Source organism: Balaenoptera borealis (assembly GCF_965194805.1).
Source record: "Balaenoptera borealis genome assembly, chromosome: X".
Lineage (NCBI taxonomy): Eukaryota > Metazoa > Chordata > Mammalia > Artiodactyla > Balaenopteridae > Balaenoptera > Balaenoptera borealis.
The window spans coordinates 58,303,234-58,330,958 of NC_138881.1; the positions used below are offsets into that span (position 1 = coordinate 58,303,234).

Below are 27,725 nucleotides of genomic sequence, written 5' to 3' on the forward strand. Positions count from 1 at the left end.
AGTGGCTCCTCTCTTTGGAAGAGCTTTTATTTTTATCTCGAAGGCATTTAACACCCAATCAGTATCATCCAAATCAGTATCAACCAACATTTCCTCAGCATTGTGGTTTACTTTTTTGGAGGGAGAAGACAGAAGGAGGGAGTGGGGGAAAACGGGGTTCCACTGGAGTCTCCAAAGTGTGTGACTGGTAGTATAAGGATGGGATGAGATGGCCAGGCAGATTAGGTGGGAGGCCCCCAAGATTTGTAGACGTTAATGAAAATGACACGACATATGTGGAATTGCCTCGCACATGGTATTCAATAAATGTCAGTTGCCTTCTCTAGCAGGGTTCTCCACAGGCTAAGCGATACCTAGACATCATCATCCTTCTCCTTCCAGGGAATGAAGCCCACCTAGAAAACTAGGGAACTCAAAGTGCAGTATGGGTGGGATAATGCAGTTGGCCAGCTGGCTCAGGGCAGGGCCTCGCTGTCTCCCCATCCTCCCTACTCCACTCTGCCAGGGTGGGGCTGAGAGTAGAGTTTCCCAAGTGGCTTCCCTGAGGCCTAGCTAGCTCGTCCTAGAAGATTCCATGTGGAGGGCTGTGGGTTGCAACTCTCTAGTGCACAGTCCTCTCTTTCTGGCGGTGATAATCTGGGGGAAAGAAGGAGGAAAAGAGCAGGTTATTTTCCGGCCTGAGCTCCCAACTCCCCATCTCCAACTTGTAGGGCCTCTAGTAATTGGTATTTAAAGAGTTCCTACCGAAGGCCCTGCCAGGTAAGCAAAAAAGAGAGCGGCACTTACTATAGGGAAAGAAGCGGACACGCATGCTGATTTCTCGAGCTGTCTTCAGGATCTCAACAGCCTGGAAGGAACACAGCAGCTTGTACAAATGAAGAGATACAACCCAGGACAGAATCATAACAGAAGGAATGTAGTTTGCCATTCCAACCTTCTGGGTCACTAATAGCTGCTTCCCTCTTACCAAGGAGAAATTGTTTCTTATCAAGTTATACATCAGGCTAATCTTATCCACTGTGTCCTACCTGGGATGGCTTCTTGCCTCACCGCAGCCCAGGCTGCTGTGCTCACCTTGCTGTGCTCAATATCTTGGAAATCCACATCATTCACAGCTAGGACTTGGTCCCCTTCCTGAAGTCCTGCTCGATGTGCATCAGAGTCCGGAATCACCTGTTGGTAAGGAGAGAATATACATGGTCAAGGTGGGATAATTTCAAAGAATGTAAGTGAATTAAGTGCTATTCAAATGTAAGGTACTATCGGTTGTGTGTGTGTGTGTGAGACAATGCAGGGAAATGGGTGGCTTGCCAGGTGGGAAGTTTTAAGTGGGCAAGGGTATCCCCACTATGCCCCTTCTATGAGTCTACTAAATCATCCCTCTCCCCAGCCTTGGGACATCAGGGTTCTGCAACCTGATAACTTAACAAAGGGAAGTAGCTATCCATATTGCCTACCAGGCACACGCACCTTGGAGATGAAGATGCCTAGCTGGGAGGCCTTTCCTCCTCGGATGTTAAATCCCAACTGTAAGACAAGAGCACAGAATGGGGGCTCAATACAGACCACAAACACAAGAACATCTAGTAGCATCACTGTATGATAGCTTGCCTTGTGTCCCTCAGAGAGAAGTCAGAAGTTGTGGAAGTGGCATCTCAGCTTTTCTGCCCATAAAAGTAAGTTTCTTTACCTCCTTACCTGCTTCCCAATCCGTCCCCCCAACCGTGGCCAACTTCTGGGCCTGGTACGGACAAATCTCGCCTGGAATAAGAGGCAACTGTTCCATAAGCTCACCTGAGCTCCAGGGGGCTTCTTCAGTGTGATGATACGGGGCAGAAACTGGGTCAACTCATTGTTGTAGTCTGGGTGGTATACCCTCTGCAAGACACAGCAACCCCAGAAATCTTACTACCAGTCTTACTACCTTCATCTAGAACACAATTGCATCACCCTGAAGCCAGGAGAAGGTGAAGTCATGGACTTAGTTTAAGTAGAACCGATAACACTGTCCAAATAGGTAGACGGATAGCAGTGGAGAAATGCTAGCCACCCAGTAGCTCCCCACTTCTTTACCTCGACAAAATGGAAATCAGGGCTCTGAATTTCCAGAATTCTCTGGTGTAAGTGGACTCTGGCAGGAGGATTCCATAAGAAGTTCCCAATGGGGCCAGTTGCTCAGAATCCAACTTCTGGCTAAGATTCACTCTCTATTGAGCTTTCTAACCCTGCCATCCTACCTTTCATAGATCATCCCTTGCCTATGGGGAAAAAATCCCTTGTACAGATGGTTCCCACCTCATGAGGAGGAATCCATGCTGGGGGATTCTCATAGGCAGGCAGGAAAACCACCGGGTAGTCATCATAAGGAATCCGGCTGTCCATCTCCAGCAAGGCCCTGGAATGGAAGGGTGAATCAAAGCTGACGAAAATGGTTCAAAAGGGATAGCAGCCCAGCGAGTTTCAGAAAACAACCCCAACCCATTCCAAGGCTGTCAGTCTCTAGGCCCAGCCCACTTCTAGGTAGGTGATAAACATTTTGGGAGAGAAGGAAGAAAACTATCAACTTGGCTGAATATCTGGACTCCAAGCAACCTGTTAGGTACACTATAGAAATGATCTCCTTTCTCACAACAACCCTGCAAAATAGATGTTACCGTCTTCATTCTAGAGAAGAGGAAATCAGGAACGCGTCTAAAAAGATCTGACTACTTTGGAAATTCAAGGGAGTGCTGACTCTAACTATCCACGGGGACTCGGGGCAAGGTACCGCCCCACATCCCCTAATTTGATCAGTAATGGTGGGGGTCCCCAGATCGGCCCTTCCTTTACCACCAGCCACCTTCCAGATACCCGTCCCGCATCGTGCCTGAGTCCTGCGCCCACGGCGCTGTAAAAATCGTCGTACCACCTCTCCCGCCGGCAGGCCCCAGACGCCCCGTACTCCTCTCACCATCAATTCAGCCTGGGACCCGGAAGCGGATGCTCAGCTGTGGAAAAGGGGCGGGGTCAGGGTGCGGCGCGCAGGCCCTCCTCCTCCCCAACGCGTCATCTTGCGCGCGCCGCGTGCGTGCTCCGCGCACAGGCTTTCTGCGCTCCGATTGGCTGGCGCCTCTGAGAGCGATTTGAAACTTGGCGGTTAAAGCTGTGGTTGGGACAGGGCGGCGGGAGACCGGGGAAGGGACGTTTAGTTTGGTGAGTTAAGGGGGCACACCTTAGCTCAGGATCTGCCTTTCCCGGTACCCTGGGGCTTTGGTTCTTTGTTGTCTTCTCCGCTGGGCTTCTCCTTTTCATTTCAGACGCCGCTTCGCTCTCTTCAGAGGGTCGGGCTGACTGGCAGTCCTGTCGTGGCAAAGTCTGAGGGACAGTGACTTTCCCGAGGCAGCGATCCCGCTGGGACGGGGACGCCGCCACCGTAGGCTACCGCTGACTTCCCTAACCCACCACACCCTCCGAGGAAGGCCGGAACTGAGGAAGAAGGCCTTCCCACCCCTGCCGACCTACAAAACTTAATCAGCGATCATCTTTCCCCACCCCCCCGCCGCAGAGACGGTGCCGAGGTAGGATCATGAAGGAAGAGGTGAAGGGCATTCCTGTAAGAGTGGCACTGCGATGTCGCCCTCTGGTCCCCAAAGAGATTAATGAGGGCTGCCAGATGTGCCTTTCCTTCGTACCCGAGGAACCTCAGGTGCGTAGCGAGTCCTGGGCCTGCCTCTGAACAGCTGGGGCTAAATGGCAGTGAGGGGCGTGGTCTGGCCTTTCATTTTTTTTTCTTACTCCTTGTCCCTTGCCTTCTCTAGGTGGTGGTTGGTACTGACAAATCCTTTACCTACGATTTTGTGTTTGACCCCTCTACTGAACAGGAGGAAGTATTCAATACAGCAGTAGCACCACTCATAAAAGGCGTATTTAAAGGTGAGGCTGTTTGATTCTTCAAATGGTTCTTGAGCATACACTGTGTTAGGCACTGTGATTGCGTGCTGCCAATACAGGAATGGATGAAGCATGAGTCCTGCCTTCAAAAAGCCCACAGCCTGAGAACTCACCAAATATCACTTGTACCCTTGAAACTAGTTTTATACTTTATTTGCTTTCTATGGTTCTGCTCATCTTTGACTTGTATATGTTTCGGTTTGTTTGTCCTGGAACCTCATTAGATTCTAAGCTGTTTGATGGGTGCTGATGAGGATCTACTTGAGGCCCAGGCACTGCAAAGCCTGTTGAGGGATTCAGAGATAAATAACATAGCTTCTGGGTCCTGGAAGAGTTCAAAGTCCAGGGGTAGGAGTGGAAATAGATGACTACATACATACTTTTTAAAAAATCTTTTTATATTTTATTGACATTTATCACTTGTGTTTTTTCTTTTGTGAACTTTAAAAATATTTATTTATTTATTTGGCTGCGTCGGGTCTTAGTTGCAGCACACGGGATTTTCATTGCTGTGTGCAGGATCTTCGTTGCAGCATGCAAACGCTTAGCTGCAGCATGTGGGATCTAGTTCCCTGACCAGGGATCGAACCAGGGCCCCCTGCATTGGGAGCGTGGAGTCTTAGCCACTGGACCACCAAGGAAGTCCCCATACTTTTAAATACATTAGAAATGTTAAACTTTTTGCTCCTATCTTTAAGAAAAAATATTTTAAAAGTTAAAACCTTTGAGGTTTCCTAAAGCCCCCGAATACCCTGGCCAGTTAATAATCTTGATTACAGAAGCTAAGGCTTTAGTGTTATTGAAGACCATGGCAAAGTTCTGAAGAAGGGAGCAATGCCTGAGAGGTGTCTAATTGTTATTTTAGTACAGTGGTTATTCAGGATTCAAAGCAGAGGGCTATTTAAAAGAAGCAGAACCATGGCATACTAGTCCCTTAAAGTTGAAAGGGATATTTGTACATCATCTAGTCTAACTTTCCATCCAAAGAAAAATACTTTCTAGCAATATCTCTAAGTGAACTTCCAGCATCTGGTTAAAAGTTTTTTCTTTAACAGGGATATCACTGGCTCATAGGGTAGTCCTGTTGATTGGTTTTGGACAACTCTAATTGTTTTAGATTATATTGAGATGAAATTTGCTTCTCCGTAATCTCTACCCAGTGATGTTAGTTCATCCCTCTAGACAAACAGAAGCCTTCTTCCAAGCAACAGCTATTCACATTTTTTTTTTCACTTCTTAAAATGATGTCATGGCTCAGGACACATTGAATACTTTGTTTCAAATTTTTAAACTATTAAAGCAGTAATCTCAAACTTACAGAAATGTTGCAAGAACAGCATAAAGAACTTTTTTTTCCTGAACCGTTTGACTTGAGTTGTTGACCTGATGGCCCCCTGAATACTTCAGTGTATATTTGCTACAAACAAGAACTTCGTCCTGCGTAACTACAATACGACCATCAGAATCATGAAATTAGCATTGCTACCTCACTACCATCTGGTCCTCAGACCTCATTCAAGTTTCACCAGTTGTCCCAATAATGTCCTTTGTTGCAAAAGGATCTAGTTAAAAATCATATGTTACGTTTAGTTGTACTACTTCTATAGTCTCCTTTATTATAAAACTCCTTCAGTCTTCTTTTGACTTTCGTGATCATGACACTTTTGAAGATCACAGGCCAATTATTTTGTAAACTGTTCTTCAATTTTGTTTTGTCTGAAGTTTATTTATGATTAGATTCAGGTTGTATCAATATATCTTTAGCAGGAATATCACAGAAGTGATGCTGTATTCTTCTCATTGAATTCTATCAGGCAGCACACGATTTTGATTTGTTCCATTACTATTGATGTTCATTTTGATCATATGATTAAGGTGATGTCTGCCAGACTTCTCCAATATAAAGTTAATCTTTCCTATTTACACATTTGGAGGACCATTATTTGATTCTAAGTCTCTTCTAATTAACCATCCCTCCTTTCCTTTAGCCATTCCTAAAAAAAAATATGGTATCCAGGCCCTTCATTATCTTGTTATCTTCCTCAGAATGTACCTTTCACAGCTTAGTAAGAACACTATAGTTCTACTTTAGTATTCTTAACTTGGGAAACTATGAGAATGATAGTCTTTAGAGGCAATATAAAGTAGAAAGTGATTCCAATATCTATGTGTTTTGTTAACATTGCTCTCAGTTGCAGAGATAAAGCCAGTATTTTTCAGTCAGGTCAACAGCACCCTGAGTTTTTGTAAAAAGTACTGAAACTTGGTTTCCCCACTTATTACTATATATACATATCTGTGGTATTGCAGAAGATTATGGAATGTTATTCTCTTGTCCCAGAGTCATGCCAGGTGATATTAGCAATCTATTACAGTGAAAATCTCAATTTAACATCTTAAGATCTTCCAGAACATCAAGGTCTTCATTTAGGTGAATAAGTTCTTTCAAAAAGAAAAAAAAGCAAAGGACATATATCACATTGAATCATACTTAAATGATGACATTTCTATGAAGAGCCTGATAATACGGTCCAAATGCAGTCTGAGAATTCATATAGGGAGGGATGCTTTCATTGACTGTAAAAAGCAACTTTGTTGCCTTTTCGAATGAAGACTCTGTTAATCAAAGAAATACACGTTGGAATCCCTTCTATTTATGCAGCTTCTAAAACTTTCATTTAATTGCCCTAATTTAGAATTGTTCGAAGTAGAGAGAAAGTAGAATTATAAAACTCTGAATGGCTTTTAGACAGTGACTTGGCCACCTTCATTATCTCAGTCATATCTTTAAGTGTTTTACTTCCTAGCTTTTAAGGGCTATCAAGAGAGGCACACATTCAGGTTTGATATTTTTCTTCTTTGCTTATTTGGAGTAGTGCAAAGTCATGGCACTCATATAACTTTTCTTTGTGTCTGACATTCCTAAGAGACCCTTGTGTTTAGAGAGCAGTCTCAATTTTGTTACAAGTAATTGCTGAAGGAAGTAGAGTGTATTGATTGGATGAAAATATTTGAGCACCGCCGCGCATGTGACTTCTATTTTGTCAGGATACAATGCAACCGTCCTGGCCTATGGGCAAACTGGCTCTGGAAAAACCTATTCGATGGGCGGTGCATACACTGCAGAGCAAGAAAATGAACCAACAGTTGGGGTCATTCCTAGAGTAATACAGCTGCTCTTCCAAGAAATTGATAAAAAGAGTGACTTCGAATTTACTCTGAAAGTATCATACTTGGAGGTAAATGATTTATCTTTAATTATTCTGAATTCAAATTTGTCTTTGGGTAGAAAAATAAATACAAATCAGGTTTTTCCTGGCATAACTCAAATTAATAAATTGCATTTTTAGTAAATTGCATTTTAATAAATTGATAGAGAAAACTTACTGGCTCAGTTGGATCTGGCTCCCACCCAGTTCTTTCCCTGTTGTCAGAATAGTCTGTTTAATCCGATTGTTAGAGGAGTTGGCATTCCCATATAAAAAGATAATAGGAATCCTTTAATTCCAGTTTGGCCTCTATTATTGATTCCCTGTAGAGTCTGTAGAAAAATATTTGATATCCCTTTAGTGTTTCGAGGCTTGAGTGATAATGCTGCTACTCCATGAAGAATGTTATAAAAATTGGGTGAAGTATTGAGCTGTGTAAGTGATGACAGAGTGTTTATTCAACAGATATTTATTGAGTACCTACATGTTACAGGCCCTGTTCTAGGTATTTGGGATATATCAGTGAACAAAACAGAAGTCCCTGCCTTTGTGGGTATTTTCATTCTATTATATATCAGTATACAAGTAGACTGACCAGTTATATCTAACCTCATGACACCAGAAACACATAGTTAGGGAACTTATGGCTTCTGGGAAACTAGCTGGTTGATTCCATAGCAGTGGTAAGATGTCTTATCTTTAAGGAGCAATAATTAAATGTATATAATTTAAACATGCAATTATAAATAGTATGTGAATACTTCATCCTGAAGTTGAATCTCAATATGTTAGTTGGTATAGGAGGTATAGAGGTGGAAGATGGGGAGTTAAACATCATTAAGATTAACCTTCTTGAAACTCTTGATTAACCCAGTTGTGGCCAAGGTGACCAAATGTAAAAATAACTTAGGAACCTGCTATATTAAATAGTAGCAACAGCAATAATAGCAAACAAATGTGGTGCTTACTATGTGCAAACACTGTTTTAGTACTTAAAGTTCTGGTTGTTGTTGAAATACTGGTTGCTACCTCTCCCTTTTGCTTCCCACTTCCACCCTCCACTAAGGACCCATTGCTTACATTTTAACAAAATTGGTGAAGGTGATGTTGTCATGACACCATCAAAGAACTGAATTTGGGCACCCATGTAGCTTTCATTGTGTCTGCTGTTCCTGAGAAACACTCTCTCAAGAGAGCAGTCTCAATTTTGTTACAAGTAATATGTGAATTTATTCCTATAAGTATCAAATGGTTACATGTAGGGTTAAAATCCTTTTCTTAATTATAAAAATAATATGTTTGTTGAAAAAAAATTTTTTAATACAGAAAGTCATAAAGAATTTTAAAAATCACCTGTGGTCCCACCACTCCTCAATTACCACTGTTAACATCTTGTTTTTACCACTTTGTTTTCAACAATACCAGATTTACAATGAAGAAATCTTGGATCTTCTGTGCCCATCTCGTGAGAAAGCCCCTCAAATAAATATACGGGAGGATCCTAAGGAAGGCATAAAGGTGTGTTTTTCTCTCATTTGATGTTATTTTAAAATGTTGGCCACTACTAAAGTTCACACTCCTTTTATTTGCCACTGTGGTTTTAAATGACTACTAACATCTCAGTCTTTCAGATTTTGTGTGGTCCTAATTCCCTTTGTTAACCTAGAATTCCTAGATGGGAACTTTTGTGGGGAAGGAAGTTTTATCACCTTCCTATTACCTCTTGAAGGAATGCTAATATCAATTAAATATTTATTGGCTATTTACAGAGTTCTGAGGCTGGGCTGTCCAGTATGGTATCCACTCGCCACAAATGGCTATTTAAACTTAAATGAACTAAAATTGAATGTAATTTGAAATTCAGTCCCTCAGTTACCAGCCACATATCAAGTGCTCAATAGCTACGTGACTAGTGGCTACTGTATTGGATAGCACAGATATAAAACATGGTCATAGGAAATTCTGTTAGACAACACTGTAATAGACATTGTGCTAGATCTCTGGAATGATATTTAGAAAGTAAAACGATACAAAAATTTAAAATTTATAAGTACCATAGGAAGAAGAGATCGCTTATTTGAGAGGCTTCCATCACATGGTATAGATGTAGGCTGAGGAGCCGTAGCTGAACAAAGTTTGAGGCAAGGTTGGGAGTATTGTATATGGGAGTGGACCAAATCCAGGAGCCAGTGTTGAAAACAGGCAGAGCTTGGTTCTAGCAGCAGCTTGAGTATTCAGGAGTGGGAGAATTTGAGGTGGGAAGTGGATGAGAATAGGGTAGTACAGACTTAGGAAAACTTGGGAAAATAATACCTTATCCATCTTTCTCTCCTTCTTCTCTTCCCTGCAGAGAAAGCTGAAATTTAGAGTGCAGGTGCTTGAGGGGCAGATGCCTATGCTACTGAAATTTTTTTCCTTCTGGGTCGTTAAGTCATTAGCCAGGCACTAAAGCAAGGCTTGAAGAATCAGACTTATTTTGAAAGCCTGTTAAGCGTGGGATACAGAAAGACAGTTTGGATAGTGGGGATAAGAAACCTGGGTAAAATGCATGCTGTGACCAGAAAGAATGTTGGTACTGAGCCGGCTCTTGACCCAGTACTAAGATCTTTTATGTGTCCTATACCAAGGCAGGAATTAAATCCCAAGCACTATTTGAGGGAAAATTTGCAGTACAGAGAAGTGTTAAGTTTCTGACTCAAATTGAGGAGGGTAAGAACAAGTTTGTGAGCACTCTTCAGTTGGGATGGATGGAATATAAGTAAGTAAAGAAGTAAGGTTATTCTTGTAGTAAGGAATAGCTTAAGCAGGAAAGCAGAAAATATATTCCTGGGGGTAATAAGACTAGATTGGTCTGTCTGCATTAGAGGATATGGGTTGGGAAGTAATGGGAGATGTGTTAGGACCAGATTATGAAGCCAGGCTAAAGAGCTTAGTTTCTATCCCTGTGAATAGTATGTAAGCTACTTAATATTTCCGAATGAAGGATTGCACTGGCTACTTTTACCAAGTTTTTATCTTACGTGTATATCTCCGACTAAGTTAGCTCTCGGGAGGTTAGGAGAGTATCTTAAGATCTCTTTGTACCCTCATTATCTAGCATAGGGCTTAGGAGTTTGGTGACATTTTAGGAAGCAGGATTTTCGGAAGGCTAAACAAGAATGGATTGAAAAGGAGAAAAACTAGGATGAGGAAGGAAAATTTAGGGAAACTTTGCCTTATTTTTCAGGCATGAAGTAATATGGGCCTGGATTAGGCAGGTAGATGTGGAAAGGAAAAGGAAACAATGGATTCAAAAGAAGAATGACTGGGAGTTGGTGATAGGTGAGATATGGGGGAATAGCAGGAATTAAAGGCGAATCTGAGGTTTTGAGAATAGAGGTCTTAGTAGAAACGAAGAAGTAGTGGAGAGAATCAGTGTTGGTGGAAGGAAGATGAGTTTGGTTTTATAATTTACTGATGTCAAAGTGTAAGTAGCAGGCAATTTGAAGTATAGGACTAGAAATTAGGGCCACAGATATAGGTTTGGGAGCTATGGGGTAATAAAATCATAGCATATTGAGGCTAGAAGAGACTTCATAATCATCTAGTTCAATCTCCAGAGGCTCCAAGAGATTTTAACTTATACAAATTCTCCTGGGTAGATACAGTACCAAGCCTAGGACCCTGTTTTCCTGGCTTCCTAATGGAAGCCTAGTGGAAATTGTACCATGCTATTTTCCCTAGTGAATATGAGGTATAAAATGGGTCCAAGATATAGGGAGGAACACAGGGCCACATGGAGGAGAATGTAGCAAAGAGAAATACCATAGCTATTTGTGTGGCCCTTGCTGTCCTTAGGGCCAAAACTTACCTTCACTTGGGGCTCCCTGGAAGGCACATACCATTGCTACCATAAAATCTAGAGGTCTTTTGTAGCTCCAGTATTGACTGGCATCCTTGTTTTGGAGGTCCCCAGCGAAGATTGGAGACCTTGGTTTGCAGTGATCACAGAGTTGCTAGTTAAAACTGTCCTTATGGGACTTCCCTGGTGGCACAGTGGTTAAGAATCCTCCTGCCAATTCAGGGGACATGAGTTCGAGCCCTGGTCCAGGAAGATCCCACATGCCGTGGAGCAACGAAGCCCGTGCACCACAACTACTGAGCCTGAGCTCTAGAGCCTGCGAGCCACAACTACTGAAGCCCACACGCCTAGAGCCCGTGCTCCACAACAAGAGAAGCCACCGCAATGAGAAGCCCGTGCACCGCAACAAAGAGTAGCCCCCGCTTGCCACAGCTAGAGAAAGCCCGCACACAGCAATGAAGACCCAACGTAGCCAAAAATAAACAAAATAAAATTTAAAAAAAAACATAAAAAACCCAGCCCTTATTACCATGACTATTTATTGAGGTTCTACTGGAACATCAAGGCATTATTTTTTAAACCACCAGTCCTTATATCTCTGATGAAGTATTTGAAGTCGAATCATAAGAGAGTTTTTTCTTTCTCTGAATTAGATTGTGGGACTCACTGAGAAGACTGTTTTAGTTGCCCTGGATACTGTTTCCTGTTTGGAGCAGGGCAACAACTGTAGGACTGTGGCCTCCACAGCTATGAACTCCCAGTCATCCCGATCTCATGCCATCTTTACAATCTCCATAGAGCAAAGAAAGAAAAGTGACAAGTAAGTTCAAATTACAAGTAAGAGTCAAGATTTTTAACATTAGTTCTACTAAAGTTGAATGATAGGTTGCTTCTTGATTTGAAAAATAACCAGACATCAGTACTCTGAGCATGAGTAATGAATGGAGCCATTTGGACTGACGTGAAAGAAAATGAGAGCCGGCAGGTGAGCTTTGATACTCACCTACCCTCAAGCTTGTGTACCATTCTCACTTGTGTCCTGTTATCATCACAGGAATAGCAGCTTTCGCTCCAAGCTGCATCTTGTAGACCTTGCTGGATCAGAAAGACAGAAGAAAACCAAGGCCGAAGGGGATCGTCTAAAAGAGGGTGAGAATAATTAAGGCTACAGTCGTAGATAAAAACTTCCAGTACTCTTCGTGCTATTGTTGGTGTCTTGACTGGAATATCTCAGGTCACATTCTAACAGTAGCTACAATTCAAGTTTGAGGCTGATTTCAGAAACAGTGAAAAATTGTTTCTCTCCCTTGCACTCATTTTCTAATTTAGGTATGAGATTTGGATCTGGTCCTTGGTTTGATTTCATCTGGCCCAGGCAAGTTTTAGTTTTTGTTTTGTTTTGTTTTACCCCCAACTACTTATAATTAAAATCAATATCCTGATTCTGTCGTCCCAAGTATTCACTCTCCTTCCCAGATGTTGTCACTTATAAACCTCATCAGCATGGTTTCCATATCTTCATTTAAGTGGTTGGATATAAACGATGAAGCTCCTAAGGCTAGGAGAACCCCATGGTATATGCTATTAGAAACCTGCGTCTAGCATGATAATGACCTGGTAATCTGCATGCTTTGGGAATGGTCTTTCAAGCAGTTATTAATCTAGCTAACAAAAATTAACAACCAGCTCCCATTTCTCAATTTTGTACTTAAGGATCTCATAAAAGATTTTGTCAAATGCCTTGCTAATGTCCAGATATACTATATGTCTACCATATTTTTCATAGCTACCAGCTTAGTAACGGTACAAAAAAGAAATAAAGATTAGCCTAAATTGACTTTTTCTAAGTGAATTCAAGCTGGCTTCTAGTGCTTATTCTTCCATTTCTAGGTTCTTGCAAGCCATCCCTATAATAATCTAGAAGACTTATATCAAACTGACTGGTCTGTAATTTATGGAATTAACTTACCTCTCTTTTTTCGAAAATTGAAATGACATCTGCCCAGTCTTCCGGAACATCCTTCTCTGTGATTCTTCAAATATCATTGACATAGCTTCAGTGTTCTTGTTTGAAATTACTCTCAGTTCCCTCAGCTATAATTCATCTGGTCCAAGACATTTGAACTCTTATTAAAGTAGTTGAGTTCTTGCTTACTACCTTACTACAATGAGTTCTCTACTCATATTGGGCTTCAGTTCCCTCTTGGGAACTGAGAAGGCAGAAGCAGAAATAGTAATTGAGGAATTTTACCTCTTTGTCATTTATCATTATTATACTGCTGACACAGGGCAGAGACCTATTTCTTCCTCATTCAGCTTTTTGTTCTGAATGTATTTAAAAGTGCCCTTTTTGTTCTATGTTTGTACTTTGAGATTTATCCTTCTTAAGACTATTTTTAAAGGTTCTTTTGCCTCCTCTATCTTATTTTAGGTGTACAGTCTGAGGTTTTTTTTTTAAATTTATTTATTTTATTTATTTATTTTTGGCTGTGTTGGGTCTTCGTTGCTGCACGCAGGCTTTCTCTAGTTGCGACAAGCAGGGACTACTCTTCATTGCGGTGCGCGGGCTTCTCATTGCAGTGGCTTCTCTTGTTGTGGAGCACGGCTCTAGGCACTCAGGCTCAGTAGTTGTGGCACACGGGCTTAGTTGCTCTGCCGCATGTGGGATCTTCCCAGACCAGGGCTCGAACTCGTGTCTCCTGCGTTGGCAGGCGGATTCTTAACCACTGTGCCACCAGGGAAGCCCTCTGAGTTTTTTTTAACAGCTTTATTGAGATAATTCACATTCCATAAAATTCACCCGTTTAAACTGTACATTTCAATGGACTTTTGTATATTCAGAGTTGTGCAACCATCACCACAATCTAATTTTAGAACATTTTCATCACCTCCAAAAAGAAACTCATACCCATTAGCAGTCACTCCCCATCCCAACCCCCTTTTCTAGCCCTAGGCAACCACTAACCTATATTTCATACAAATGGAATCATATAATTTATTGTCTTTTGTGACTGTCTTATTTCACTTAACATAAGGTTTTCAAGGATCATCCATGTTGCAGTGTATCATTACTTCATTTTATTGCTAAATCATAGTCCATTGTACAGATATACAACATTTTGTCTGCCCATTCATCAGTTTTATCCAATTTGACTATTTTGAATATTGCTCTGTGAACATCTATATATAAGTTTTTGTGTGGACAAATGTTTTAATTTCTCTTTAGGTATAACCTAGGAGTGTTATATGTGGGTCATATGGTAGCTGTTTAAATTTCTTTTTTAAAAAGTTAATATGTAATTAATATACCATAAAAGCCACTTTTTTAAAGTGTACAATTCAGTAATTTTTTAGTATATTCACAAAGTTGTACAACTATCACTGCAATAAATTTTAGAATATTTTCATCACCCCCAAAAGAAACCTATACCCATTAGCAGTCACTCATTTTTTTCCATTGTCCAGCCCCCGCCACCCCACCTCCAGGCAGTGACTAATCCTTCTGTCTTTATGGATTTGCCTGTTCTGGACATTTCATATAAGTGTAATCATATAATATGTGATCTTTTGTGACTGGATTCTTTCATTTAACATCTTTTCAAGGTTCATCCATGTTGTAACATGTATCAGTACTTCATTCCTTTTTATTGCCAAACAATATTCCACTACATGAATATATTAAGTTTTTATTTATCCATTCATTTGTTGATGGACATTTGGGTTGTTTCCACTTTTGGTTTTTATTAGTAATGCTGCTATGAGCACTGATGTACAAGTTTTCGTGTGGATGTGTGTTTTTATTTCTCTTGGGTATATACCTAAGTGGAATTGCTCAGTCAAATGATAACTCTATGTTTAACTTTTTGAAGAACTGTCAGACTGTTTTTCATAGCAACTGTACCATTCTACCTTCTTACCAGCAATATATAAAGGATTGTAATTTCTCCATATTCTTAGTTTTATTATGTCTTAATTATAGCCATCCTAGTGAGTATGAAGTGGTACCTCGTTGTGGTTTTGGTTTGCATTTCCCTGACGGCTAATAATGTTTCATGCGCTTCTTGGCAATTCGTGTTATCTTCTTTGGAAAAATGTCCATTCAGATTCATTGCCCATTTTTTAAATTGGGTTATTTATCTTCTTATTGTTGAGTTGTGTGTGTTCTTTACACATTCTGGATACTAGCCCCATATCAGTTATATGCTTTGCAAATGTTTTCTTCCATTCTTTAGGTTGCTTTTTCACTTTATTGATGGTGTCCTTTGAAGCACACATTTAAAATTTTTAGATGAATTCCATTCATCTGTTTTTTCTCTTGTTGCTTGGTGTTTGGCATCATATCTAAAAAATCATTGCCTAATCCAAGGTCACAAAGGTTTACGTCTCTGTTTTCTTCTAAGAGTTTTATAGTTTTCAATGTTAAATATAGGTCGGAGATCCATTTCGAGTTCATTTTTGTATATAGTGTAAAGTGGCAGTCCAAACTTTAATCTTTTGCATGTAGATATTCAGTTATCCCAGCATCATTTGTTGAAAAGACTATTCTTTACCCATTGAATTGTCTTGGCATCCTTGTTAAGAAGCAATTGGACTCTCAATTCTATTCCATTGATCTATATGTGTATCCTTATGCCATTACTACACTGTCCTCATTACTGTAGCTTTGTAATAAATTTTGAAATGGGAAAGTGTGAGGGCTCCAACTTTGTTCTTTTTCAAGATTGTTTTGGCTGTTCTGGGTCCTTTGCATTTTCATATGACTGTTAGGGTCAGCTTGTCATATTCTGCAAAGAAGCCAGCTGGGATTTTCACAGGGATTGTGTTGAATCTGTAGATCAATTTAGGGAGTGTTGGCATCTTTCAGTTCTTTCAAGTCCTTCAATTCATAAACATCAGATGTCTTTCCATTTATTTAGGTCTTCTTTAATATCTTTCAATAGAATTTTTTTTAATTTTCAGAGTACAAGTTTTACACTTCTTTTGTTAAATTTATTCCTAAATATTTTATTCTTTTCAATGCTTTTGTAAATGGAATTGTTTTTACTTAATTTCATTTTCAAATTATTTATTGAGCTTTGTATATTGATCTTGTGCCTGCAAGCTTGCTGAGAACCTCCAGTACAGTGTTGAATAAAAGTGGCGTGAGTGGATGTTGTTGTCTTGTTCCTGATCTTTGGGGAAAAGCATTCAGTCTTTTACTATTAAGTATGATGTTAGCTGTGGGTTTTTCACAGATGCCCCTACCAGGTTGAGGAAATTCCCTTCTATACCTAGTTCATTGAGTGTTTTTATCATGAATTTGTCAAATGTTTTTTCATCATCTATTGACATGATCACGTTATTTTGGTTCTTCTGTTGGTATATTGCATTAATTGCTTTTTGGATGCTAAACCATCTTGTATTCCTAAAATAAATCTAACTTACTGTTTTTATACCTTTAATGACTTCACTGGACTAATTCTACAACTCCCTATAGTTTGTGGTCACAGAAGTGTCTGCTCAATTACTTTAGTAGTTAGCTAGTGATTGGTCTCATTTCCTTAAATGCCTTGAACCTATAACTCTTCCAGCATTTGCCTAGGGCTCTGAGTTTGTGTTGCGGCTTACCTTCAATGCTAAGGTTCTTTACAACTCTGTCTTAGTCTTTACTTCTTGAGCAGGGTCTCAGAGTCAGCCAGAGGTACAAGATGAGGGCCTTCTAGGTCTTTACTGACATGTTTAGGTCTTTCCTGAGCATGCACATGGCTTTCTCCAGCAATATCAGAGCTTTTTAAAGTCCCTAGTGGACTAGAGGTGGGATAGGGACGGTGGGAGGGAGACGCAAGAGGGAGGGGATATGGGGATATATGTATACGTATAGCTGATTCACTTTGTTATGCAGCAGAAACTAATACAACAATGTAAAGCAATTATACGCCAATAAAGATGTTAAAAAAATAAATTAAATAAAATAAAGTCCCCAGTGGACATTTCACTCCCCAGATCTTCCTTTTAAGTTTTCAGCCAGGCTCTTGTTTGACCATGGCTATTAAGTTGGGTGTTTATCATCACCAGATATTTTTCTATATATGTGTATATATATATATATATGTATATATATATATATATATATATGCACATTTAGTAATACATTTGTTATATGCCTTTTAAAATTTTGGCATTGCTAAACCAATTTATCTCCTTTTAATTACACAAGTAATACATGAATCGATTCCTGGTATACAAACATAAGCAATATGGATGAAGATAAAATCCCCCTTGATTTACCACCTGATCCTAATCTAGAGGTAACTACTTTTACCTGCCTGGTGGGTAGCATTCAAGATGTTTTTCTGTGTATATATTTTTATTGGTGTTTCCTGTTGTTTTTAAAGATAGATGCTATCATACTGCATATATTGTTTTTCAGCTTGCTTTTATCTCAGCAATATATGTTTGAAATCTTTTTGTATTAGTATATAAGTCTACCTCATTTTTACAACTGCTATTTAGGATCCCACAGTATACAAAGTCTACCTTGTTTGTTTAACTATTCCTGTTTTGACTGACATTTAGGTTGTTCAGTTCCTGGCTATTGTAAAATGATGCCTCAGTCAATAGCCTTGTATGTGATATACAAGTGAGAGTATTCTCTAGGTTATATACATGGAAGAGGAATTGCTAGTTTGAAGGGTGTACACATTTCAGATTTTTAAATACTGCTAAATATTATCCTCTAAAATGTCTGTCCCAGTATGCACATACCTACAATATGTGAGACTATGTTTCACTGTACCGTTGACAATATTGGATATTATTGACCTTTTTTATTTTCCCCTATCTTGAACATTGCATGTTATTTTTTTAGAACTTGTATTTCCCCAATTACTTATGAAATTAAGCATCTTTTTGTGTTACTGGCCATTTCTCTCTTTCCATTTCTGTGAATTCCCTGCTCATACCCTTTGTTTTGATTTGGTTTTTTTGTTTCAGGTTGACTTTTTCTTGTTTTTCTTGTTATTTTTCCTGTTGACTTCAAGAGTTGTTTCTGTATTCTAGATATTAATCCCTTGTTGCATATATTTTTCTTAGTCTCATTTTTTAACTTTGTTAATCTTTCGATTCATGTCTTATGTGTGTATTTCTTCCTATATACTTTTTTCTTGAGGTAAAGTTTATACGCAATAAAATGCACATATTTTCAATGCTCAATTTCTTGAGTTTTGATAGTTGTATGCCCTCATGTAACTACCAACCAAAACATGATAAAAAACATTTCCATCTCCCCTAGAAAGTTCTCTTGTGCTCTTTCCAGTCAATCCACCCTTCCCACATTACACTTTAAGCAACCACTTTCTGACTTCTATCACCATAGGTTAATTTTACATGTTCTTAGACTTCATATAAATGGAATCATATAATTTTTTCATGTGTCTGGCTTCTTTTGCTCAACTTAAGATTTTTTGGGCAGATTTTTTTCATGTTCTTGCTTTGATTAATAATGTGTTCCTTTGTACTGCTGAGTAGTATTCCATTATATGATTATACCACTATTTGTTCTTCAATTTTCCTATTGATGGAAATTAGGGTTATTTCCAGTTTTTAGCTATTATGAATAAGGCTGCCCTGAACATTCGTGTACAGGTCTTTTTGTTAACATACATTTTCATTTCTCTTGGGTAATTACCTAGGAGTGGAAGAGGCAGATATATGCTTAATTTTATAAGAAAGTGCCTAACAGTTCTGTAATATGGTTTGTACTGTTTTATACTCCAGCAATGTTATTGAAAGTTCCATCTTATCACATCTTCATAAATAAAGATGTTGTCTTAGAAATTCTAGTGGGCGTCAAATACATCTCATCATAGTTTTTTGTTGTTTGTTTTTGTTTTGTTTTGTTTTGCTGCACCACGCAGCTTGTGGGATCTTAGTTCCCAGACCAAGGACTGAACCTGGGCCACGGCAGTGAAAGCACTGAGTCCTAACTACTGGACCACCAGGGAATTCCCCATCATAGCTTTTTAAAAAAATTTTATTAAAGTATAGTTGATTTACAATGTTGTGTTAATTTTTGCTGTACAGCAAACTGACTCAGTTTATACATATATATATTCTTTTTCATATTCTTTTCCATTATGGTTTATCATAGGATATTGACTATAGTGTGCTATACAGTAGGACCTTGTTGTTTAATATAATAGTTTACATCTACTAATCCCAAACTCCCAATCCTTCCCTCCCCTACTCCCTCCTCCCCCTTGGCAACCACAAGTCTGTTCTCTATGTCTGTGAGTCTGTTTCTCTTTCATAGGTATGTTCATTTGTGTCGTATTTTAGATTCCACATATAAGTGATATCATATGGTTATTTGTCTTTCTCTTTCTGACTTACTTCGCTTAGTATGATAATCTCTAGGCTCATCCATGTTGCTGCAAATGGCATTATTTCATTCTTTTTTATGGCTGAGTAGTATTCAGTTGTATATGTACCACATCTTCTTTATCCATTCATCTGTTGATGGACATTTAGGTTGTTTCCATGTCTTGGATATTGTGAATAGTGCTGCTATGGACATAGGGGTGCATGTATCTTTTTGAATTATAGTTTTGTCTGGATATATGCCCAGGAGTGGGATTGCTGGATCATATGGCAACTCTACTTTTAGTTTTTTGAGGAACCTCCATACTGTTTTCCATAGTGGCTGCACCAACTTACATTTGTACCAACAGTGTAGGAGGGTTCCCTTTTCTCCACACCCTCTCCAGCATTTATTATTTGTAGACTCTTTAATGATGACCATTCTGACCAGTGTGAGGTGGTATCTCATTGTAGTTTTGATTTGCACAAAAATGTTAATTTTGATGAAGTTCAGTTTATCATTTTTTTTTCTTTAATGCTTAGAGCTTTTGGTATCCTGTCCAAGAAACCTTTGCATACCCAAAATGATGAGGATAATTTCCTATGTTTTCTACTTGAAGCTTTATAGTTTTAACTTTTACATTAGTTGTATGATCTATCTTGAATTAGTTTTTGGTTATAAAGTGAGATAGGGGTTGAAGATCATCCTCCACCCCCCATGAATATCCAGTTCTTGTAGCACCATTTATTAAAAATAAGGTCCTTTACCTACTGAATTGAGTTAGTATCTTGGTGTATTGAGTTGACCATATGTGTGTGTGTCTATTTCTGGACACTATTCTGCCCTATTAGTGAATTTGTTTATTCTTAAACCTTTTATTTATTTTTTTATTATTTTCTTTTTAAATTTATTTATTATTTATTTATTTATTTTTGGCTGTGTTGGGTCTTTGTTGCTGCATGAGGGCTTTCTCTAGTTGCTGCGAGTGGGGGCTACTCTTCGTTGTGGTGCACGGGCTTCACACTGCGGTGGCTTCTCTTGTTGCGGAGCACGGGCTCTAGGCGCACGGGCTTCAGTAGCTGTGGCACGCAGGCTCAGTAGTTGTGGCTCATGGGCTCTAGAGTGCAGGCTCAGTAGTTGTAGCGCATGGGCTTAGTTGCTCCGTGGCATGTGGGATCTTCCCGGACCAGGGCTCGAACCCGTGTCCCCTGCATTGGCAGGTGGATTCTTAACCACTGCACCACCAGGGAAGTCCCAAACCTTTTAATAAATACAGTTCATCACAGTATATTTTAATCTCTGGGAGGGCAAGTTTCACCTCACTTTTCTTTTATCAGAACTGTTCTGATTATTTTCTTGTCCAGGTGAATTTTAGAATCAAGTTGTCAGGTTCTATGAAAAATATTTTTGGGATTTTTATTGAGAACTTAAATTCAGCTTATAGATTAAGTATAACTGAGCCTACCCATCCGTGAGCATGATCTCTCCGCATTTATTCAAGTCTTCTTTTATGTCTTTCAGTAAGCTTCGTAGTTTTCTTAATGTAATTCTTTTTTTTTTAATATATCATTTTAAGGACCGTGATCTTTTGTTTTTTAAATTTATTTATTTATTTATTTTTGGCTGTGTTGGGTCTCCGTTTCTGTGCAAGGGCTTTCTGTAGTTGCCGTGAGTGGGGGCCACTCTTCATCGCGGTGCGTGGGCCTCTCACTGTCGTGGCCTCTCTTGTTGCGGAGCACAAGCTCCAAACACGCAGACTCAGTAGTTGTGGCTCACGGGCCTAGTTGCTCCGCGGCATGTGGGATCTTCCCAGACCAGGGCTCGAACCTGTGTCCTCTGCATTGGCAGGCAGATTCTCAACCACTGCGCCACCAGGGAAGCCCCCTTAATGTAATTCTTACACCACATATCCTGGTAGGCCTATTCTGGAATATTATAGTTTTTGTTGCTATTATGAATACCTCTTTTTCTATTTTTATTTTCTAATCCTGTTTAAGAAAAGTATTAATTTTCAAATTTCCGTCTTATATCTAACCACATGGCTGAATTGCATTCTTAGTTTCTCATAATTTGTCAGTTGTGTTTCTTGGATTTCCTAGGTAGGTATTCACATTATTTTCAAGTACATACTTTGGCCTCTTCCTTTCCAACATTTATATCTTATTTCTTTTCATATCTTTTTCAGTGTAAGGTTGAATAGTACCAATGATAGTAACCATTCTCATCTTTTTTTTTCTTTTTTTGCTCTAACCAGAACATTGCTAGTGTTTCACCTTAATCTACTGGCAGATAGCCTTTATCAAGTTAAGGAAGTGACCTTTTAGTCCTAGTTTGCTAAGAATTGTATATTTTAAAAATAAGAAATGAGTATTGAATTTTATCATTGATTGGGAATTAATGAACGTGTAGTTTTTCTTTTTTTCAACCTATTGATAGAATAAATTGTAAAAATAAATTTTCTGTCATTGAATCATCCCCAATTGATCATGATAAATTACTCTTTCTGTACATTGCAGGATTCACGTACTAGTTTCCAGTTTAGGACATTTATATATCTGTTCCTATGAGAGAGTAACCTATAACTTTTTTTTGTATGTATGCTCTCCTTATTTTGGTTCAAAGATTTTGCCAAGTTTATATATATATATATATATATATATATATATTTTTTTTTTTTTTTTTAATTTATTTTTGGCCGCGTCTGGTCTTCGTTGCTGTGTGCAGGCTTTCTCTAGTTGCGGCGAGCGGGGGCTACTCTTCATTGCGGTGCGCAGACTTCTCATTGTGGTGGCTTCTCTTGTTGCAGAGCACGGGCTCTAGGCACACGGGCTTCAGTAGTTGCAGCACGCGGGCTCAGTCGCTGTGGCTCGCAGGCTCTAGAGCACAGGCACAGTAGTTGTGGCACACGGGCTTAGTTGCTCCACGGCATGTGGGATCTTCCCAGACCAGGGATCGAACCCGTGTCCCCTGCATGGGCAGGCGGATTCTTAACCACTACGCCACCAGAGAAGTCCCAAAAGATCTATTTAAAACTATACATTTTCCTCTAAGTACCACTTGGATATAATCGTATAATTTTGAGAAATAGTACTCTAACTGTTCATTTTTAAATAGGAGATTTCCTTTTTAATATCCTCTTTAACCTAAGAGTTAGGTAGTAGGTGTCTCTGTGTATTCTTTTGTTGTTAATTTCTGATTTATTGCATTATGATCAATGAATGTGTGTGATTTCTGTTTTTTGAAATTTTGTCTGACTCTTGTTTGAGCTTTGTTAATATTCCATGTATATTTGAAAAGAGTGTGTTTTCTGTTAGGTATATAGTTCTATGTATACCTATTAGATAAACTCATTAATTGTATTATTCAGAGTCTCCATGTCCTGTCTTGTTATTTACTTACTATGCTATTTTCTTACATTATGACCAAGGATTTGCCAATTTCTCCTTGTATTTCTTTATGTATTATATATTTTTAAGCTATGTTGCTAGCTGCATAAAGTGTCATGGCATATATCTTCTTAGATGATTATATCTATTTTGTCTGATTAATATTTCTTCACCTACTTTCTCTTTGTTAGCCCTTGCTTGGTATGTCTTTTTGCATCCCTTAATTGAAACAATGTATCTTGAAATTCATTCATTCATTCATTCATTCATACCCAATCGGATGTTCTCTTTTAACAGAGGGTTTTATTCTACATGTTTTTATGTTTGTGTTTGGACTTATTCCTGCCATATCATTGGCTACTAGCCCGATGGCTTACTCCTACTCTGGTACTACAACCAATTACCTTGATTGTTGTCCCAAGGCTCCCTCTTGTTTGCTGGATCCACTCCCTTCAAGTCTACACTACCCTTAGAGTTGGTGCCACCTTTTCATAGCAGTTCTCTCCTGTGTATTTTTTCTTCTGTTAGTCCGATTCATCTGCTTTCAGTCTCTCACGGATTTTGCCATTTCTGATCCACCAGTGATAGATTCAGAGGTGGCTGCTGGGCCATTCCAGATTGGTAGGTGGCAGATTTAATAAGCAAGGGAACTTAACATGAGGCTTGTGTTGGGCAGCTGCAAGACAAGTGGATCTCCACACCTGCCCACCAGAATCTTAAAGTTTATATAGAGGCTTAACTGAGTCTAGTCATGTACACTGTCCATATGGTCTCAATATGACCTTACTCTCTCAAGGCTGCATTCTTGAAAATGGTTCTAGCTGTGGGAATGGTGGACAGCACATAAGTTCCAAGGACAGGGAAGGGGATGAGGAGCCCCCAAATGCCCAGGTCCATTTCATGGGTCAATCTGTGGTAATATCCTCTCTAGTATTACCGAGTCCAAGCTTGAACTGCTCGCTGCACAACAGGCCAATAAATAGAGAGATGCATTGTTGGGGCAAAGAATAGTGACTTTATTCAGAAAGCCAGCAGATCAAGTAGATAGATGGTGGACTAGTATCCCAAAGAACCATCTTCTCAGAGTTAGAATTCAAGCTTCTCTTACACTAAAAGGGGTGTGTGTGTACGGTTGTTGCTACAAACTTCTTGGTGCCAGAATCCATTGATCCTGCAGCTGTCTAAGTAGGTCTGGTCACAGTGTTCCTATAAACCTCCAATAAGACAAATGGTATTCTCTGTTCTGCAACATTTTATTTCTATATGAATGGAAAAGTGTTACATCTTTAAAAGGCAGAGCCTTGAGAATGGGCTATCCTGTATATTTCAGGCTATAAGCAACATTCTTAACTTGTAGCAAAAGCAATAGAATACAAAGGTTAAAGTAAAAGAAACAGATCCGTTATGGAATCAGATTTGTTCTTCCCCATTACACCATGACCTCCTCCAACATTACTGTCCTTCTCCAGAAGTCTCTTCAGGTCTGGATGGTGTGATTAGGGCCAATTGTCCCCTTCTGAACTGTGGTCTTTGATATAAAAGGCTCAGATGGGCTGGCTTTCAGTCACATGCCCACTCTGAACTACAGGTGGGGTCAAATACTCCACCCTCTCTCCAAGTAAACCCATAGATTGAGGGTTGGGGAGAGAATAATTTTAAGTAAAATGTGCTGTTTCCAGAAGAAGGGTCAAACTACACTGAGTAAACAAAAAGTATATGTGCCTATTAGCAGTAAATAATGATTCATTCAAGTCATTTAGATAATTAAATGCCAAAAGTAGGGGTTGAAATTATATGTTCTAGGTAATAGGAAACTATTAATCATGGATATAAAGATCTGTTCTCAAAGAATCCTATAGGCTCTTAAAGGAAAGGCAGTGAGTCTATATTTTTTACCATTGTATCCTCAAAAACTTAGAATGGTACCTGGCACAGAATGACTGTATAATATATTTGCTGATTGGAGTTAATGTAACTGACTTGAACAATTAATTATCGGTCCCTGTGAGATACCACACAAAACTTTTCAATCTAATCTTACATCTTATCTTTCTTATCCACTCTCAGAATTTTAAACTAATTTCTGTATTATAATTCTATGTATGGTGATAAATAATATACCTAAATCTCCTGCCTTAACTGCTTCTCTGAACTTCTTAACCATAATGAAACTTTCCTTTTAGACTAGTTTTCTCACTAGTTCAGAATGTTTAAATCTGAACACATTACCAGTTCTCCAAAGTTTGTTTCTTTTTCTAAATATCAATTTAATATATTGTACCACGTTGTGTGTTTGGACTTAATTATAAAAGCTTGAAATATAAAATCATTTCAGATCTCTCTTTTCTATCTCTCTGTGCTTGAACAAGTGTGAACTTGTGAAAAAGTTCTCCCAATTCTACCGCCTCACTATTTTTCATATCTGTGTTCTCCAGCCTAATCAATTGCAGGAACTTAGTAGGTGCCTTATATAATGTCTGGATTATCAAAATAATTACCCTTATTTTTCAGCTTTATTGAGGTTTAATTGACAAATAAAATTGTAAGATATTAAAGTGTACAATGTGATGATTTGATATATTTATACATTGTGAAAGGATTACCCCCCTTGAGTTAATTAACACATTGATCACTTTTTTTTTGGTGAGAGTATCTACATTTAAGTTGTACTCTTGGTAACTTTCAATTATACAATACAGTATAATCAATTTTAGTCACCATGCTATACATTAGATTCTCAGACCTTATTAATCTTATAACTGAAAATTTGTACCTTTTTACCAACCTTTTCCTGTTTCCCCAAGCCCCTGGCAACCACTTTTCTGCTCTCTGTTTCTGTGAGTTCAATTTTTTTTTTGTATGTCCACTTATAAATGATATCATACAGTAAAAAAAAAAAAAAAAGAAGTGGCTGCTGGCTTTCTCACTTGGCAGCATCTTCAAAGACTCTTAGGAGCTCTCAAAGGAATTTAACTCAATTTCATTAGAGAGTTTTGCCCCTACATTCCAGGTTCCTTTTTTTAACTTCAGAGCTTCAATTTCCTCATTTATATAATAGGATTTGAATATATACCCCCACAAAGATGTGAGGATTAAGTGAACTCATATTGTAAAAAAATGTAACATAATTCCTAGTATATATTAGGCTCTTAATAATTATTAATTCCATCTTCTGTGGTTTCACTTGCTCTGAGTGGTGGTTAATAAGGAATATAGGGGCCCTACTGATATTTATAAACAAGCTCAGATGAACTAAGACCCCCTAGGAGCTTGCTAGGGTGCTTGTCATCATTTGAGGTAGATTTTTGAGGGTTGGAAGAGGCTTGTGGGAATGTGACTTGTACCAGCGGAATTAAGTTTTCTTTAGCTAACAAAATATCATTCCCAAAGCCAAGTCCCCCACTGTTAGAGGGAATAATTTTCTAGCTATCAAGAGCTAAGAAGGTTGCTAGCCCCTCTAGGATATTTTCAGAGGGTGGATATGGCTCATCAGAATTTTGTTGCATATTGCATTACTGGGGGTGGAGGAAGGAGGTGTACTCAAGTGTCAGATTTGATTTATGAGGCAAAGAAGTTTATGACAAAATCACAATTGAGTCTTAGATCAAGTGGGAGATGCCATTAGCTGAAAGGGAAGCTAGTGAGAAAGCAAGACACAGGTATATAGGAAGAAGACAGCAGAGAGAAAGATAACGAGTTTGATTTTGGATGTGTCAGATTTGGAATGCATATTAGAAAAGTCCAGGAAGAAAGGGGAAATTCAGAACTAGAACTTAAAAGCAACGTCTGGGCTGGAGATAAATATTTGGAATCTATGGGTGAGGTTGCCCAGAAAGAGTTTTGTAGAGAAAGACTAGATATTGAGAGAGCCAACACTAAATATTAGTGAGGAGCACTAATATTTAAGAGTCAAGAGTAAAGGAGCCAATTAACGAGGTTCAAGAGACACAGGATAGTAGTAGTTAAAAAACCAAAGTAAGAGTTTCTAGAACGAAGGGATTGTTACCTGTGTCAGATGTTTCAGAGTGGTTACATAAGATGAGGACTGAAAAGAAACGGATTTGTCCACTGAGGTTTTTGGTGATCAGTTGAGTGGTAAGGAATCGGGGCAGGTTGCATCAGATTGAGGTGTGAATGTAACTACCATTCTGAATGTGGTGTTTATCTTTTCCATTAATTTCCTTATTCTTGTATCCCTTAATGATATGTAGTGGTATTTTGCCTGTTTCTAAACTTTTCATAAGTGGTTTCATAATGTATTTGTTTTTTCATCACTGATTTTTTCCTCAGTGTTATGTTTGTGAGATTCATCCATCTTGATCCATATAGCTCTGTTCTAAGCTTTTTTTTAACTAAAGTCTTAAATTTTCTTAGTATAAAGTCATATCAGTAAAAAGAAAATTATCTCTTTGCCAATATTTATTCCTGTTATTTAATTCTCTTATTTTTTGTTTATTAGCAAGAAACATGATGAAGGACACATCCTGGGCTTGTAAAGTTGCTTTCCTTGGGAGGAATCTAGTTTCTGATTTTAATTGGAATAGTTTTAGTGTTTTAATATTTGGAATGATAATTGCTACTGGTTTTGGTAAATGGTATCTAATTCTTTTAGTTCCAGAAAGTAAAGCTGTACTTTAATCTCCCTGAGAGATCTTTCTTAAGCTCAAGTTGTCTGCTTCCTTTCAGCAACTCTATTTTATAAAAGGCCTATTCTAAGCATTCTGCTTGTTTCTTTTATTGGCTTCTGGGTCTCCTTACGTGTATCGTTATTTTCCTTTGTCTGCTCATTGGGGCTCAAGTCTAATGCTGGGGTGCCTTCCATTGTAGCAGCTATGTTGAGTGGAAAAGCCACAGTGATTTCTGCCCATGAGCCAGGACTGTAGGAACAGGCATGCCAGTCAGCTTGTCACACTCTTGGGAGGCATCAAGAGGGGCCTGTCTGTACTCTTGTTCCCTGGTGCTGTCCTTGTCTCAAGGTAGGGAGGACCCAATCCAACTCTTCAGTTTCTTCTCAGCATTTT

At 38.9% G+C, this 27,725-nt stretch overlaps 2 protein-coding genes across 9 annotated transcripts in view; one reads left to right on the top strand and one right to left on the bottom strand.

Annotated features, from left to right (window-relative positions):
- Positions 1 to 89: 89 nt before the first annotated feature.
- Positions 90 to 2,990, bottom strand: PDZD11 (PDZ domain containing 11). Of its 6 annotated transcripts, none has more exons than XM_082376749.1 (7): positions 2,951 to 2,990; positions 2,296 to 2,395; positions 1,762 to 1,878; positions 1,471 to 1,527; positions 1,075 to 1,173; positions 787 to 847; positions 90 to 636 (listed from the first exon to the last, which is right to left on the bottom strand). In XM_082376749.1, exons 2-7 carry the CDS (start codon positions 2,380 to 2,382, stop codon positions 602 to 604), a joined length of 456 nt encoding a protein of 151 aa, XP_082232875.1. In that variant the 5' UTR covers positions 2,383 to 2,395; positions 2,951 to 2,990; the 3' UTR covers positions 90 to 601. The 6 variants fall into 6 exon arrangements, with proteins under 6 accessions (XP_082232875.1, XP_082232874.1, XP_082232876.1 ...); XM_082376748.1 differs by having other exon boundaries at positions 2,906 to 2,987; XM_082376750.1 differs by having other exon boundaries at positions 1,795 to 1,878; positions 2,867 to 2,987.
- Positions 2,991 to 3,095: 105 nt separating this feature from the next.
- KIF4A (kinesin family member 4A) overlaps positions 3,096 to 27,725 on the top strand; it is a 125,456-nt gene continuing 100,826 nt past the window's right edge. Inside the window, exons 1-7 of one of the 3 annotated variants that reach the window (XM_082376541.1) lie at positions 3,100 to 3,192; positions 3,545 to 3,685; positions 3,798 to 3,912; positions 6,979 to 7,169; positions 8,565 to 8,657; positions 11,634 to 11,800; positions 12,035 to 12,129. In XM_082376541.1, the coding sequence (XP_082232667.1) occupies positions 3,566 to 3,685; positions 3,798 to 3,912; positions 6,979 to 7,169; positions 8,565 to 8,657; positions 11,634 to 11,800; positions 12,035 to 12,129 (781 nt within the window). In that variant the 5' untranslated portion in view covers positions 3,100 to 3,192; positions 3,545 to 3,565. Of the gene's footprint in view, positions 3,686 to 3,797; positions 3,913 to 6,978; positions 7,170 to 8,564; positions 8,658 to 11,633; positions 11,801 to 12,034; positions 12,130 to 27,725 lie in introns of all 3 variants that reach the window. The other 2 variants (XM_082376542.1, XM_082376543.1) reach the window with 2 other exon arrangements.

What these genes read in the sequence shown, in the direction of transcription:
- PDZD11 (XM_082376749.1), bottom strand. Translation starts at nt 2,382, where the DNA reads ATGGACAGCCGGATTCCTTATGATGACTACCCGGTGGTTTTCCTGCCT. An exon ending in CATGGATTCCTCCTCATGAG is followed by an intron (nt 1,879 to 2,295) that starts GTGGGAACCATC and finishes TGTGTCTTGCAG; the next exon opens with AGGGTATACCACCCAGACTA. An exon ending in ACAGTTGCCTCTTATTCCAG is followed by an intron (nt 1,528 to 1,761) that starts GCGAGATTTGTC and finishes CTTGTCTTACAG; the next exon opens with TTGGGATTTAACATCCGAGG.